Source organism: Pelophylax lessonae (assembly GCF_965119305.1).
Source record: "Pelophylax lessonae genome assembly, chromosome: 3".
In the NCBI taxonomy this organism is placed as follows: Eukaryota; Metazoa; Chordata; class Amphibia; order Anura; family Ranidae; genus Pelophylax; species Pelophylax lessonae.
Window position 1 is genome coordinate 13,730,193 of NC_138770.1, and position 16,192 is coordinate 13,746,384.

Consider the following 16,192-nt stretch of genomic DNA (forward strand, 5'->3'; position numbering starts at 1 on the left):
TGGAGACAAAATTAAAACACATACAAAAAAAAAAATATAGTAACTTGTATATAAAACATGATATGCATATATTAAAATATTGATAAAAAGTCTATAAAAATCAGACAATTGTATAACAAATCCTACAAATGCACGGAGAAAGAAGAAGAACGAAGCAAACAATTAAACAAAAAACAACAACATGATGGATAGACTTTTGTTTTTACACCTGAAATGAAGTTCCTTTAATGTGAAGTTCCATGACAGTTATGCCTCGTTTCCACTGAGCGGAACGGTTCGGGTCGGAAGGGTTAGAATGGTCCGGCCTATTCAGCTGAGCGTTTCCACTGCAAGTCGGACCGCCAGGGGCCATGTGGGGTTTACACCAAATGCCTTTTGACGTGAGCATTGAGGTTTTCCTGTCCGCCAATCAGTGGAATGTATCGCGTGATGCCAGTAGCTCCGCCCTAACCGTACCGTACAATTTCCTATGGCCCTACATCTGAAGGAGGACCAGGAATGGTGCGGTTTGGTTTGGTTGTATGGGCCACTTTCATAATGGAAAGACTCGAAATAGCGTACCATACCGAACTGACCCAAACCGATCCACTCAGTGGAAACGAGGCATTAGTGGACTTTTATGGGCTCCTAGTAATATGGGTGACATCCAAGCCATGCCTAGATGATATTCGTGGTCCTTGTAGAAATTATTTTATGGACATTTGTGTATTCCTAATTACAGGCTAATTCTACCTGGTGACCTGGAGACACTGTACAAGTTATATACTCTATGTAGTCTTGTGATCCCTGTGGAAGTCCATGTGTGGGCATTTCTACCTACTATTATTATTATTATTATTATTTTTTTTTTATTATTATTAATTTATAGGATTTATATTGTGCCAACAGTTTTCACAGCACTTTATTATCTAAAGGGAGACAGTACAGTTACAATACAAGAGGGTTAAGAAGGCCTTGCTCCTAAGAGCTTACAATCTAATGGGGTTGGGCAAAAGGAACAAAAGGTTAGAACTGTGGAGGATGAGCTGATGGAAGAGTTAAAAATTGGAGGTATGCTTTCCTGAAGAGATGAGTCTACTTATGATAAATGACAGACTAAATCCACCTTGAGACTTTCTTCACATCTGGAATGTGCTGAGTTCTTGGAGAACGTCTACACAGTGATTACAGATTGGCTTTATCACCTCAACGAGCTCGCTCCAGTTCATGGATGTAATCATTATGTTTGGATGATCCCACCAGTCAGGAGCCTTTCCTGTCATCCTACATGATCCCTTCTGAGGATTCTTCTATCCTTCCAAACAAATGTATGAAATCACCCATGAGTCCTCCTTCTATGTGATCTAGAAGAATTTGTATCACAATGCCTCCATGGATGAAGTGGATGAACGAGTTTATATATTATTTATTGCTTTTCAGTGTTTTTTACTGCGGGATTATTTTATTTATATAAGCATTCAAGGAAGTATTCTTATTTTAAGAGAGCTCCACTACTATTCCTATGTGACCATTACAGGGTTTGTACGGTCCTTGAAAACCTGGAAAAGTTTTGAAATTTGGAGATGACACTTTCCAGGCCTGGAAAGGTCATGGAAAATTAGGATTCCACAAAGGTTTTGGAAAAGTCATGGAAATGTAACTGGGGAGGAGCGGGTAGCGGTGGGGGGAGTGGATGCTTAAAGACTTTAGTGTAATTTATTTTATTCAGTAACGTTTGTGACACATTCTATTTGTCTTCCGGGTCCACGGTATGCCCGTGCGCTGTCACGCAGCAGCCGAGGAGATGATCGTGCAGCACCAATCACTGGCAGCGGGGAGGGCCGGCCGTGGTTTGCCTGGATGTGACTGGCCAGCAGCAGCAAACCAATCACAGGCAGCAGAAGCGTCACTGGAGGGCGGGCCGGCCGCATGAACGTGATGATGCGGGGGTGACATGTCCACCGCCCTACTTGCCTACTGCACTCCTTGTGCTCCCTCGGTGACAGCAGCCTTCTAAACAGTGAGCAAACTAAAATTAGTTTAGCTAATTAGTTTAGCTTTAGTTTGCCTGCTGATGACAGGAATTTTTTACCACCCCTTCTCAAGGGGGCTGCCTAAACTGCCTCATGCTGGCGCCACCCCATTTTAAAACATCTCATAGTATTTTCTATAACAGTAACTTTCAGAGATCTAGCATTTTTCTACTAACTGCTTTAACATTATTATCTTTATCATCCCCATCCCTGTTTTAATTTTCTCTAATGTCGAAGGACTAGGACACACTGTATCTCTTTTAGGGACAGAGAAGTTGCTTAATACTTGTCATAGTTATATTCCCATAGTGTGCTGTCTACTTTATATTGTGCCCATATCTTCCACTTCACTGTGTGTATGCCAATCATCATATGATAAGATGAATAGGGAGGAAAATGCATCTTGTGAAAGCAGCATACAGTCTAATTAGACTTTTAAAAGTGGAAAAGGAGCATTTAGTATTTCAATAGGTTCTGATTATTCTAAAGTGCCTCCCAATTTACAGACCAACTCAATTCTTCTGATGTATCAAGCTGTCCCATGAATATTGTGTACTACACTAAGGCTAGACATTTATTTTTTTATCTCCGGCCTCCCTAGTGCTCTTCTATCTTCTATCATGTCCGCAGTTCTTGACCATCTCTTGCATCATGTCCGCACTCTCTGATCATCTCTTGTATCATGTCCGCACTCTCTGACCATCTCTTGTATCATGTCCGCACTCTCTGACCATCTCTTGTATCATGTCCGCACTCTCTGACCATCTATTGCATCATGTCCGCACTCTCTGACCATCTCTTGTATCATGTCCGCACTCTCTGACCATCTCTTGTATCATGTCCGCACTCTCTGACCATCTCTTGTATCATGTCCTCACTCTCTGACCATCTCTTGTATCATGTCCGCACTCTCTGACCATCTCTTGTATCATGTCCGCACTCTCTGACCATCTATTGCATCATGTCCGCACTCTCTGACCATCTCTTGTATCATGTCCGCACTCTCTGACCATCTATTGCATCATGTCCGCACTCTCTGACCATCTCTTGTATCATGTCCGCACTCTCTGACCATCTCTTGTATCATGTCCGCACTCTCTGACCATCTCTTGTATCATGTCCGCACTCTCTGACCATCTCTTGTATCATGTCCGCACTCTCTGACCATCTTCTATATCATGTCTGCAGTCTCTGACCATCTCTTCTACCATGTCCGCAGTCTCTGACCATCTCCTGTACCATGTCTGCAGCCTTTGACCATCTCCTGTATCATGTCCACAGCCCCACACTTTTTTTCCCAGGACTTGACCCCTGAGTATAGAAAAGAGTAAGCGCCGCATTTGTGCATCTGTGCCATCCATACCAGTCCGGGAGCACCTCCATCATGACTGCCAGAACTGAAGCTTTTTCCCCATGTATACTACAGATTGTCATTTATTTTAGTAAAAATATGTTGGGTATGACATGGATTTTCTTCTTATTTAACATGTATACATAGAGATTTCATGAAACATTAGGTCATGAATATTTACGCGAAGTCATGGAAAAGTCATGGAATTTTATTGGTAAAAATGTGTATGAACACTGCCATTAAATCCTTGCAAATTTATGTTTAACATCTTCATTATGAGTGGATTGATATATATTTTTATGCTTTATGATATATTTTTGCATTTTCTTCAATAAAAAGATCAATTTCGGGAGTTATCTGTTTTCTTAGGTATACATTTGTTTTTACTTAGCTGAGCTCTGTAAAATAGATATTATACAGGAATTGTTGTTGAGATATTTCTCGGGGCTTCAGTTCCTCTGAGCTCCACAAGGTGGAGATCTCACTTCTACCCAGACAGAAAGTTTCTATGGAATACAGACGGGAAGTGATTTCAGGTACAGACAGGAAGTGATGTCAGGTACAGACAGGAAGTGATCTAGAACAAAGACAGGAAGTTCTCTGTAGTATGAAGTAACAAGGAGACATTGGCAGCAGAGGAGGTAATAAGATCTTATTTTCTATTTATTTATTTGAGGTACTTACATAGCGCTGTCCATTTACGCAGCACTTTACATATACATTGTACATTCACATCAGTCCCTGCCCTCAAGGAGCTTACAATCTAAGGTCCCTAACTCACATACATACACAGTAGGGCCAATTTTATACAGGATCCAATTAACCTACCAGCATGTCTTTGGAGTGTGGGAGGAAACCGGAGTACCCGGAGGAAACCCACGCAGGCACAGGGAGAACATGCAAACTCCAGGCAGGTAGTGTCGTGGTTGGGATTCCAACCAGCGACCCTCTTGCTGCTAGGTGAAAGTGCTAACCACTACACCACTGTGCCGCCCAGTAACTCCCCCCCCCCCCGTCATGTCCATCCTCTTCCTCCATAGTCACTGTGACGTCTTTTATCTCCAGCAGATGATGATACACACATATATAGTGTGGAAACCTAGATTAACCCCTTCTGGATCATAACATTTCCCCACTTACGGAGCTGGAAAATTCTCTTCATTTTGGAGATAAATTCTAGTAATGCTGTCCTTTAACCTCTTGCCGACCACCCACCGTAGTATTACTGTGGCAGGGCGGCTCGGCTGTGCAAAACCATGTAGTACTACGTGATTTCGTGCACGAGGTTTCGCCGCCGGAGGCGGGCCATGGGAGGAGCCCCATTAAAGTCCCATTAAAGTGAATGGGATTGTCGGTGAGTCAACAGTGGGTCAGAGATTTAAATCAAATCCACCCTGGTACAATGTCCTGAATAGTACAGAATACTTCACAACCAAGAGAGCAAACATCTCCTCCCACTGTCCTCCTCCTACCCACACTGGGCTGCCATTGGAGGGAAGAGAACAGACTCCTCCCCCACAGCTGTCTACTCCACCAGCAGCTTCCTCCTGCTATCCAATCCAATCATTGCTGGGGGAACATTGCTGGGATCTTTCTCTAAGTGATTCTTTATACAAGTGACAATGACATGGACTTACATTGTATTTTTCATTTAAGCACAGGAGACTCCATTGTTTTCTTAATGTTGAAATGTTTTCTGTAACCTTCACATATCACACAGACACAACTTCTGCTAGAAGATCTCCCTATCTTCACTCCCCTCCCCCTCTCAGGGTTATATTATTTCTATTCGTTAGTCTTTAATAACAGATTTCTATTTGTTAGTTCTAATAACATCTCACACCTCCCCCTTCTTATCTATGTATAAAATAACATGTAATAATACATTTTACACACAGAGATTGCATCCTATGAATCTGTTCCTGCATATGCAGAGTTATCTTTTATTTAGAGTCTCAACCAGAAATTTCTACAACAATCTGCACTTCAACCTCTGCGTCATCTGAATTAGGGTTGCCACCTCATCCCTTTAAAACAGAAAACATATTAATTACACAGGTTCTGTGGCTGATTAAGGTGGTAATTAAACTTACTTGGAGCCTTCTCTGCAATAAATTAGCCTCAGAACCTGTGTAATTAATTTGTGTTCTGTTTTAAAGGGATGAGGTGGCAACTCTAATCTGAATGTTTCACCTGAAGATTTCTTATTTGTACCTCCACAGGTATGTCCCAGCTCATTCACATCGACCCATAACTGAAAAACCTGAAAACCTATTGCTTCCTGTGTTTGTGTGTTGCTCGGGTATGTCCCAGTCCATTCACACCCACCCATAGCTGAAAACTGACTTTTCTTGCGCTGTGTCTGCCTGCATTTTGGAATGTTGTTGCCTTCACCATCTGTTGCCCTGTCTGCATCTTTATGATGTTATTTTTGCTCTGTATTGTCTTACCCAAGTTACGTGCTGATCTTATCTTTACAACTTCGCTCTCTTGCCTGTCTAACTTAGATGTGAAAGGTTTGCTTTGTTAGCTACCAATCCTTATATTAACTCATGAATAATTATTCGGAAATTCGGCCGGGAATTTTCGTCCGACGACCGATCTGCCGATTTTCGGCTTGTTAGTATGGTGCTCTCGACAACCGACTCCGACTTTTCTGCCGAAAAAATCCTGGTGTGCAGGCTATAAAATGTTTGTCCTCCGTCAAAACACGTCCGATTGTGCAGTCAGTACAGATTTCGATGGGGAAAAATCTTATGAGCAAGATTAGGCATGCTCAGAGATGAAAGAACACATAGAAAGCAATCCAACACATGACATCACTTCTGAAGTAGAATTCTGTCGTGCGGGAAAATTTGTGTGCAGTCTAGAGCACATTCCAACCAACAGACACCACTCTGGACAAAAGACGGACGACCGGTCGGCGGAAATTCCTTGCGTGTGTACGAGGCTTAACAGTATAAAACTAGAGCACCCTTATGGGGACAGCACTTTGCTGGGGGGAACGTTGCTGGGGGTTCTTTCCTTTAGTGATTCTTTCTCTAAGTGATTCTTTATACAAGTGATTTGCACTTCAAGTTCTGCATTTCAGCGATTGCACAAAGTGAACATACATAATAAACTGCACTGAAAAGCACCAAACAGGCTGCAGGTGATCCTGTCTCTCTATTCAGCTCTCCTTCCACTCTGTAACATGCGCTCTCTACCACTCCTTCTGGTAGTTGTGTCCTCTCTCCTTATTCTCTCTTTCCTTCACCCCTCTTCTCCACCCCACACCTTCTATATATCACCCTCCTTTCTGTCCTCTCCCTATTACTGCACTCACCAACTCCTGCTCATTCTATACCCACATGCTGATAAAACCTCCAGGATGCTGGGGCATGTCTCTTCATATAAATCACACTCCCACATTACCCCCCTCACCCCTCTGCTTCTTCTAACCTCTGATGACATATCCCCAAACCCTGGGCCTCCATCATTTAACTCTATCCAACCCTCCCATCACCCCAAACCCTCTGGCAGCAACCGCAACCCACAGAACTTTTTTTTCCATTCCTCTTCTACCAAAAACCAGCCACCCCTTCTCCTGCGCCCTCTGGAATACCCGCTCTGTCTGTAATAAACTCACCTCCCCCCATGAGATCTTTATCACAAATTCCTTTAACCTACTTGCCATTACTGAAACCTGGAGTCATGATTCCGACACTGCTTCTCCCGCTTCCCTCTCCCATGGTGGCCTTCTCTGAACTCACTCCCCCAGACCCTGTGGATGGAAGGAAGGTGGGATGGGAAACCATCTAGCCCCAAGCAACACCTAACAGGTACTTCACCCAACTCTCCTCTTCCGAGGCACGTTGTATTTGTCTATTTTCTCCCATTTCTCTTTTCTGAAATCCCAACAATCATTCTGGAAGACTTTAACATCCTGTTAATGCTAATACTACTGCTACTTCTAAACTTATCAGTCTAAACTCCTCTTTTGACCCGAAGCAATGGATACAGGCTCCTACTCACTCCAATGGTAATACCCTTGACCTTGTATTCTCCTATCTATGAACTCCATGCAACCTCTCCAACAATCCTCTCCCACTCTCTGATAACTACTTTAATAGTTTCGCTCTCTCCCTGTCTTCCACTGCCTCTCTCCCCCAACCACCTAACAGTTACCCGTAGAAACCTTCAACACCTCAACCCTTCTCTTCCATTTACTCTGCTACTGACCACTTCTATGACAAAATCTGATCCCTGTCCTGCCTCAACCTAGCCAACTCTGTCTACAACAGCTCACTGTCATCCTCCCTAGACAATCTTGCCCCCGTCACTACACACATAATCAGGCCCCAGCCTCTACAATCTTGGAAAATAGATAGATAAAAAAATAGATGACACCAGAAGTTTCAGAAAATGTAGCTGCGATCTTGAGCATCTTAGCATAAGACTAAGTCCCAGAAATACTTCAACCAATATAAATCTGGCCTCCAAAAATACTACTCTTGCCTCCTCACTGCCAAGCAGACAGCGCTTCTCTACATTCAACTCTCTTCTTTGTCCTCCTCTGCCTCCACCCACCAACTCCCTCTTTGCCCAGGAGATAATCAAAAATAAGATTAATTGAATTCATGAGGAGATCTCTAATGTACAGATACATCCCCCACTTAACACCCCATGTCCCATTTGTTACTTCCCTCATTTAACCCTGCAACTATTAATGAGGCTTCTAAACATTTTTCTAACGTCCACCTATCCACCTGCCTTCTGTCCCCTGCTCCCTTGCAAATGCTACAGTCACCCTCTGACTTCATTCTACACTCTCTAACCCACATATTCAATTTCTCCCTCTCTTCTGGCATCGTCCCCAACTCTCCAAAACATGCACTAGTCACCCTCATCCTTAAAAAGCCCTCACTGGACGCCACCAATCTAAACAACCTATGCCTCATCTCCCTGCTCCCCTTTTCCTCCAAACTCCTTGAACGGCTGATCTACAACCGACTGAGTGACCATCTGACCTCTTGATCCCCTTCAGTCTGGATTTCGCCCTCAACATTCCACAGAAACTGCTCTCCTTATGGCAAACGGCTAAAACCAATGGAAACTATTCTGTACTATCCTCTTCCTTTCTCTGCTGGGGTTCACTAAGGTTCTGTCTATTCTCAGACTACACATCCTCCCTGGGTCAATTCATTGCCTCCCATGGCTTTTAATACCATTTCTAAGCTGACAACACCCAAATCTATCTCTCTACCCCTCATCTCACTCCATCAGCCTCCTAACGTATCACTAATTTACTAACAGACATATCAGCCTGGATGTCACACCACTTCCTCAAACTCAATAAATCCAAAACTGAACTCATATTATTTCCTCCCCCACGGGCCTCTTCCCCTGAATTCTCTGTCAAAATCGACGCCACAACTATCAACCCGTCCCTGCACGCCAAGGTTCTAGGTGTAATCTTGTATTCGGAAATATCCTTTCTGCTCCATATCCATTCACTGTCCACAGCTTAGAGCTTAACCTCCGAAACATCTCCAAAATACGCCCTTCCTAACCAATGACACCACAAAGCTCCTAATCTACTCCCTGGTTATCTCTTGCCTCGAATACTGTAACTCTCTATCTTCATTGGCTTCTCCTTACATAGGTTATCCCCTTTTAGTATGAATGCTATTACAAGACTTGTACACCTTATAAACTGCTCAGCGTCTGCCACCCCTCTTTGCCAATCCCTCCATTGGCTGCCACTAACCCAACAATTAAATTCAAAATACTAACAATAACTTACAAAGCCATCCACAACTCGGCCCCCAGCTACATCACTAACCTAGTCTCACAAAACCAACCAAACCAAAAACCAAAACCAACCAAATGGTTCTCTTTGTTTCTCCCAGGATCTCCTCCTCTCTAGCTCCATTGTCACCTCCTCCCATGCTTGCCTCCAGGACTTCTCCCAAGCCTCTCCTATCCTATGGAACTCCCTATGTAAATCTATCTGACTATCTCCTCTCTGTTTGACTTTTGATGATCCCTGAAAACCCATCTCTTCAAAGAAGCCTATTCTACCCCCACCTAACAACTGTACTTTTATTTTCTCCATCAGCCCATCCCCAACAGTTTTAACCTTTTTGTATCACTTGACCCTTCCTCCTAGATTGTAAGCTCTAAAGAGCAGGACCCTCTGATTCCTCCTGTATTAAATTGTATTGTCTGCTTTCATGTTGTAAAGCGTTGCACAAATTGTTGGCGCTATATAAATCCTGTATAATAATAAATGTATTTCCATGCAGGTAGTTGTTCTTGAATGTACAGCAACGCCTCTATTACCCCCCTCACATCCACATCCTATTATTGTGTGACCAATACCATCCAAATAATTCTTACTTTCATTTCTCAAAGTTATCCGTCTACAAGGAGACCTGTATAGATCAAATGATGACACCAATGAGGATGGAGGAGGACCGGAGTCACATGACTGAGAAGATACTAAACCTCACCCTGGAGATCATCTACCTGCTGACCGGAGAGGTAAGGAGGATTCTGGGAGGTCACATGACATCATTCATCTCTATTAATAAAACACAGACCTGACCGGAGAGGTGAGGAGGATTCTGGGAGGTCACATGACATCATTCATCTCTATTAATAAAACACAGACCTGACCAGAGAGGTGAGGAGGATTCTGGGAGGTCACATGACATCATTCATCTCTATTAATAAAACACAGACCTGACCAGAGAGGTGAGGAGGATTCTGGGAGATCACATGACATCACTCATCTCTATTAATAAAACACAGACCTGACCGGAGAGGTGAGGAGGATTCTGCGAGGTCACATGACATCACTCTTATCTCTATTAATAAATCACAGACCTGACCGGAGAGGTGAGGGGGATTCTGGGAGGTCACATGACATCACTCTTATCTCTATAAATAAAACAGACCTGACTGGAGAGATGAGAGGATTCTGGGAGGTCACATGACATCACTCTTATCACTATTTATAAAACACAGACCTGACCAGAGAGGTGAGGAGGATTCTGGGACTCCAACATGATATTCCTATTGGTTCCTCAATACAGAGATTTCCTCCTCTGAAGTCAGGTGATCGAATCACCATCACAGTGCCTCCATGTGACTCCCTAAAACCTGAGAGACACAACATGCAGAAGATTCTAGAAGTCACCAAGAAGATGATGGAGCTGCTGACAGGAGAGGTGAGCGGTGCTGGGAATTCTTTTTTTGTAATTTTATTTTTATTGAATTTCCCAAAAATAAAGAGGACAATAGTCAATGGTTTTAATTACGCAAACAACACAAACCGCATGAAAAGGGTATATAGATATTACAGCATTGTGACGGGAGTTACTTTGGGCGGGGGGCTTGTGGAACCCAGATTACCTTAGAGAGGTCAGGAAACTCCTTGCCCAGCTCCCCCGGCCCCTCCTATGTGTAAGTCACCCTGTGTCTATTAGGAGCACAGGGTGATGGAGAAACACAGTTTTGGGCCTTCACTAACCAGACTCACAGTACAACCACACTGGACTCAGCATTTCCTGTTACCCCGGTTCTATATGTGTGGTTTGTGTTGAAAGAATGAAGGGGGCTCTTTCACTTAGGACCATAATATTTATGAACAATATCCTTCAAGAAATATATTATGATACATTGGTTCGACATTTTCAGGTTGCTTGTAGGAGTTTATCTAATAGACCATTGCTAGATAGTTTGAGGTGGGGTGGGGTTTGTTGTTGTTAAGTGCCTGTATCCCATTGTTCTATTGTTTCTGTCTGCCTTGGGATCAACCTATTATGGGATGTATATGTGTATGTGAATTAGCTACTAAAGGGGAGGGGGGATTGTCCCAGAGTGTATAACTCTTTGTGCCTGTGTTTGAATAAACAGTCTTATGCTTTTTAACACCCTACACTGATGTCTTGACAAGTGATTTGGTTGGCTAAGGGATCTTGGATCGTGCTGGTACCAGGCAACGGAAGCTTATACGGCGGACATACTTTTCTTGAGTATGGGGCCTGTCACAAGCATGAAGAGGGTATATAGGTATTTCATCATGAAGAGGGTATATAGATAATCTAGCATGATATATCATGACTTGATAAAGTGCATGGGTGCGAAACATGTCATCACGTCAACTGTCCGAGCTTGCGTTCCATGCTGGGATCCCGAGGCTTCCTGTGGTTCTTCCTGTTCCCGCCCACTGGCCGACCGTGATGTCACCCAAGCCCGTTGCTGCGCTCCGTCTGGTTCCCCGAGAGGCAGTATCGTATTTCCCAGGGCTTTTGGACTGGCGCCCCTCTATCAGACCTCACCGCAGTGCTGGATGACCCTTCCATTAATGCCCAGGGACCTTTTGCAGTGGTATTGTTGGCTTTTTCATTAACTTGACTGTTCTTATCCACCATATTGTGGGTAATAAACTGTTGTGAGACGTTTACTCTTAATAGACCTGGCTGTTTTTTTTCACAGTCCTGCAGCTAATTCTTCTTCTAGTGACCACTGGGGAAACCTAGCATGGTCTTTTGTTTTGTGTATGCCTGTATCTTGCACTATCCAAAAGTGTATTTGACAGCTGCATAGGTTTGTCCTGGTCTTCCCATGAATCCATCTATGATCTGTACCCTCAGCGCTCGGTATACATGTTTGTTTAAAATGACGCAACTGAAATCTATTGGCTTCGCCCAGGGCAGGATCCTTCCATAGGACAGGGAATCTGGGATTGAAGGATTATATAAGAGGTTAAGCAGGAGAGAACATGGTGAAGAAATAAAATACCGTGTGCAACATTTTTTCCATATGGACAACATAAATAGCATAGGGGAGGAGGATTGTTTCAGTGGAGAGGACATGGTGGAGTCAGCTGACCATAATAAAGGGCATGGGTGAGAGGGGTAGATAAGCCCAAATTATATTTCAGACCGGCGACTGGGTGGGGGATGGACAGACTAGCAAAGAGAGAAAGGAACAAGCCGCTCAGGTGTGTCAGTCCGACCTGGTGCTGGTGAGACCCGTAATCCGGAAAGTTGCAAGTAGAAGTAGTGAAACCGCACTCAGGTAGATGAAAGCAAATGATGTGGTTTATTCTTCAAAATGATGTGGGTGGAGTCCTGGTTTAGGGGAACCAATCTGTTGATGTCTAGTAATAATCTTTTTATTTCTATTTTAGTACATGGACGGGAGATGAGGAAAACCTCAGAGGATTGTCTCACTTTGTCTCCAGACTGTAAAGTAGAAGATGAGGACATCATACAGTATAGTCCAGGAGAAAACCCGGCTACCTCAAATGTCCATCCGGCACCACACAGTGGAGATGGACCATCGTATTCCTCTTATCCTGAGGAACCTCAGACTGTGAGGGACGGTGCCGGACCATCGTATTCCTCTTATTCTGAGGAACCTCAGACTGTGAGGGACGGTGCCGTCCTTCCAACAAAGAGGTTTTCCTGTACTGAGTGCGGGAAGTGTTTCCATTTTAAATGCAATCTTGATGTGCACAAAATATCTTGCACAGGTGAAAAGCCATATTCCTGTCCTGAGTGTGGGAAATGTTTCTCAGACAGGTCCAGTCTTTACCCACATCGGAGATTACACACAGGGGAAAAGCCATATTCCTGTAATGAGTGCGGGAAATGTTTTTCACGAAAGTCCCATTTAATCCTACATCAGAGATCTCACACGGGGGAGAAGCCATATTCCTGTCCTGAGTGCGGAAAATGTTTTTCAGACAAGTCCATTCTTTACAGACATCAGAGATCGCACACAGGGCAGGAGCCACTTACCTGTTCTGAGTGTGGGAAAAGTTTTTCACAGATGTCCAGTCTTGCCAGACATCAGAAGTCTCACATGGATGAAAAGACTTATTCCTGTCCTGAGTGTGGGAAATGTTTTCCAACAAAAATATATTTTGTTATTCATCAGAGATGTCACACGGGGGAGAAGCCATATAACTGTCCTGAGTGTGGGAAAAGCTTTTCACAGAATTCCCATCTTCACACACATCAGCAACTGCACACGGGGCTGAAACCATTTTCCTGTTCAGATTGTGGGAAATGTTTTGTACGAAAATCAAACCTTGTTACACATCAGAGGTCTCACACGGGGGAGAAGCCGTATTCCTGTCCTGAGTGTGGGAAATGTTTTTCACAGAATCCATTCTTAACACACATCAGAGGTCTCACACGGGGGAGAAGCCATATTCCTGTCCTCAGTGTGGGAAATGTTTTTCACAGAAGTCTCATCTTTACAAACATCAGAGATCTCACACGGGGGAGAAGCCATATTCCTGTCCTGAGTGCAGGAAATGTTTTTCAGATACGTCCAGTCTTTCCAGACATCAGAGATCTCACAAAGGGAAGAAACCACTTTCCTGTCCTGAGTGAGGGAATTCTTCCTCACTGAAGTCCTGTCTTCCTGTACATCAGGGATCCCACACAACCCTTGAGGTGTATTAGTGCCTTGAGTGCGGGAAATGTCTTCTATATGAATGTTGGTGGACATGTGGGGAAGAAGCACACCCTGATATACACCTCAGATATACTCCATGGCTGATCTTCATCATGTAAGAAACCCTTCATAAGGAGATCAGAGATCACCAAAGACCTGGATGAATTGTTGTCCCGTGTTGGCCATTGATGGCAGTAGAAAAATAAAAATGTTTTTTCCGTCTGTGGCGGAACCGCTTGGCACCCCGACTAGGTGCTTCCTTCTGCCAAACCCTTCCGAGCAGACTGAGAACTAATACCAGCTCCTTTTACCCCAAACATCGTACACAGACAAGATGTGAGGTTAAATCCAAAGGAATGACTGTTTATTGAAGCTCAGACACATACTTCATACCGTACAGGAGGACATCCCCTCCTGATCATATTACCCTAACAATACAAACTGTAAACAAGAATATAATTAACATAACTAAGGAACAGCCAACATGAACTACGCTACTCTTCCTCTAGCAACTAATAACTTACAGTGATATACTTAACATGAGCTAATTAACTGGTCACTTAAACCAGCCTAGGTGGAGGGGACAATACTAGCAGACAGACAGAGACAATGGAACAATGGGAGAGATCTACTTCACATAAACACGTTCTAGCAGGAGGCCCCAGTGGTTTCAGCTGATTACACAACATCTACAGTCATTGCTGGTTTGAGGCACTGAGGCCCAAATATGGATATGGAACCTCCAGTTCCCGGAGTCTGTGTGTTTTGAGGAGACATAAACTTGAATCACAAACAAGACCACTCCACGGATCCTCCAGGCATACACCTTCCAAAGAGTAGTGTTCCCTTAAATGCCAGGGCCCATAGTCACTGGGTAAGAGGCTCGCTCCCAGTCCTCTCCAAAAGCCTCTGTCCTGGTTAGGTCTGTCACAGAGTCATTACCTTTCATTGGCTGAGTACATTTTGTGGTGTGAGCTTTCAGAAACATTTAGAGGTCTATTTAAAAATACAAAAATAGTTAAATGAGTGTGACCAACATTCGCCCAGCTGTGACAGGTTTTGGCAATATTTTATCTCATATGATCATCGGCTCCATCTAGTGGCCATAATGCGTTATTGCACTATTTTTACTGATGGAGGTATTTCAGGAAAAATACCGTAATATGGCCACTAGATGGAGCTGGCAATCATAGGAAATCACTGTGTTAAATAAAATACAGCCAGAATTTTTAACAGCTGAAGGATTGTTTGTCACATTCGTCCAATGAATTTTCTGTAAATCGGGAAAAAAACAAGGGTGGTTAGTGAAAGCAGCGCAGATTACACACACTACACATTGTTAGGCACACAGTTAACCCTTTTATTGCCCCTAGATGTTAACCCATTCCCAGCCAGTGTCATTAGTACAGTGACAGTATAGTATTATTATTGATGTATTGGTGTCACTAGTGATGTCGGTGTCAGTTAATGCCCCTCCCAGTGAATGTCAGCTAGCGTCAAATTGCCCGCCACACTCTAACAGTCCCACTCTAAGTTGCTGATCACCACCATTACCAGTATAAAGTCAAAGCTGCGTAAATTCCACCATAGTTTGTAAACTATAACTTTCACTTAAACCAATTAATATACACTTCATGGGATTTTTTTTGTTTTTTACCAAAGTCATGTAGCAGAATACAGTTGGACCTAAACTTATGCAGACATTTGAATTTCTCTATCGCTCATTGACAGACGTAGTCTTCTTGATTCTCAAGAGCTGGGTTATGTTGTCTCCGCAGGAGTAGGACTAGGCAGAATGACAAAACGTTCTGGCTCCACCCTAGGGGCAGTCCCTGAGGGTATATCCTCCCTCTCTCTGCTACAGGGAATCAGTTTTTTTCTGTCTAGTCAGGAGTAAGGACCTAAGTTCCTTGCTGGGATCTTTTGGTCCTGGCAAGACTTTTTTTCTTTGAGAAAAAGACATTTTTTAGGTAGTTTTCTCCAGTGTTTTTTTCCTGTGAGATCTTCAAGCAAAAATGCTGGACTGGGCGACACTTGTGGTCACCCCAGCCGGCCTACGAGCGCGTGCAGACCATGGCATTGCGCTTGGTCGGCCGCGACATATTCAAGTAAGTATGCGGGGCCGGGCGACGGGCTGGATGTTGAAATCCAGTGGTCACCCCGGTTTCTGCCTAAAAGCGCGTGCAGACCAGTGCGCTGAGTCGTCCGCGACGGAGTCCCAGTAAAGGGACTGACTTTGCGAGTTAAAAGTCTCACTTGGACGCCAGGTACCAGAGAGTCGAGGCGTCCACAAACCCCCACCCCGGTGGAGAGGGTATTGTGAAGAGAGGGTGCCTGTCGGTTCGGTATGGTGAGTAAACGTTCCCTTTTT

The 16,192-nt window shown here is 43.8% G+C and overlaps 2 protein-coding genes across 2 annotated transcripts in view; both read left to right on the forward strand.

Moving 5' to 3' along the window:
• Positions 1-13,945, forward strand: part of LOC309550224 (uncharacterized protein) — a gene marked incomplete at its 5' end in the record, with an annotated part of 831,917 nt that extends 817,972 nt beyond the window's left edge. The window contains one exon of the mRNA XM_082250635.1: positions 13,839-13,945. The remainder of the gene's footprint in view (positions 1-13,838) is intronic.
• Positions 13,057-16,192, forward strand: part of LOC309550227 (uncharacterized protein) — a 1,381,219-nt gene continuing 1,378,083 nt past the window's right edge. The window contains 1 exon segment of the mRNA XM_082250638.1: positions 13,057-13,466. Within this exon segment, the coding sequence (XP_082106764.1) occupies positions 13,189-13,466 (278 nt within the window). The 5' untranslated portion in view covers positions 13,057-13,188.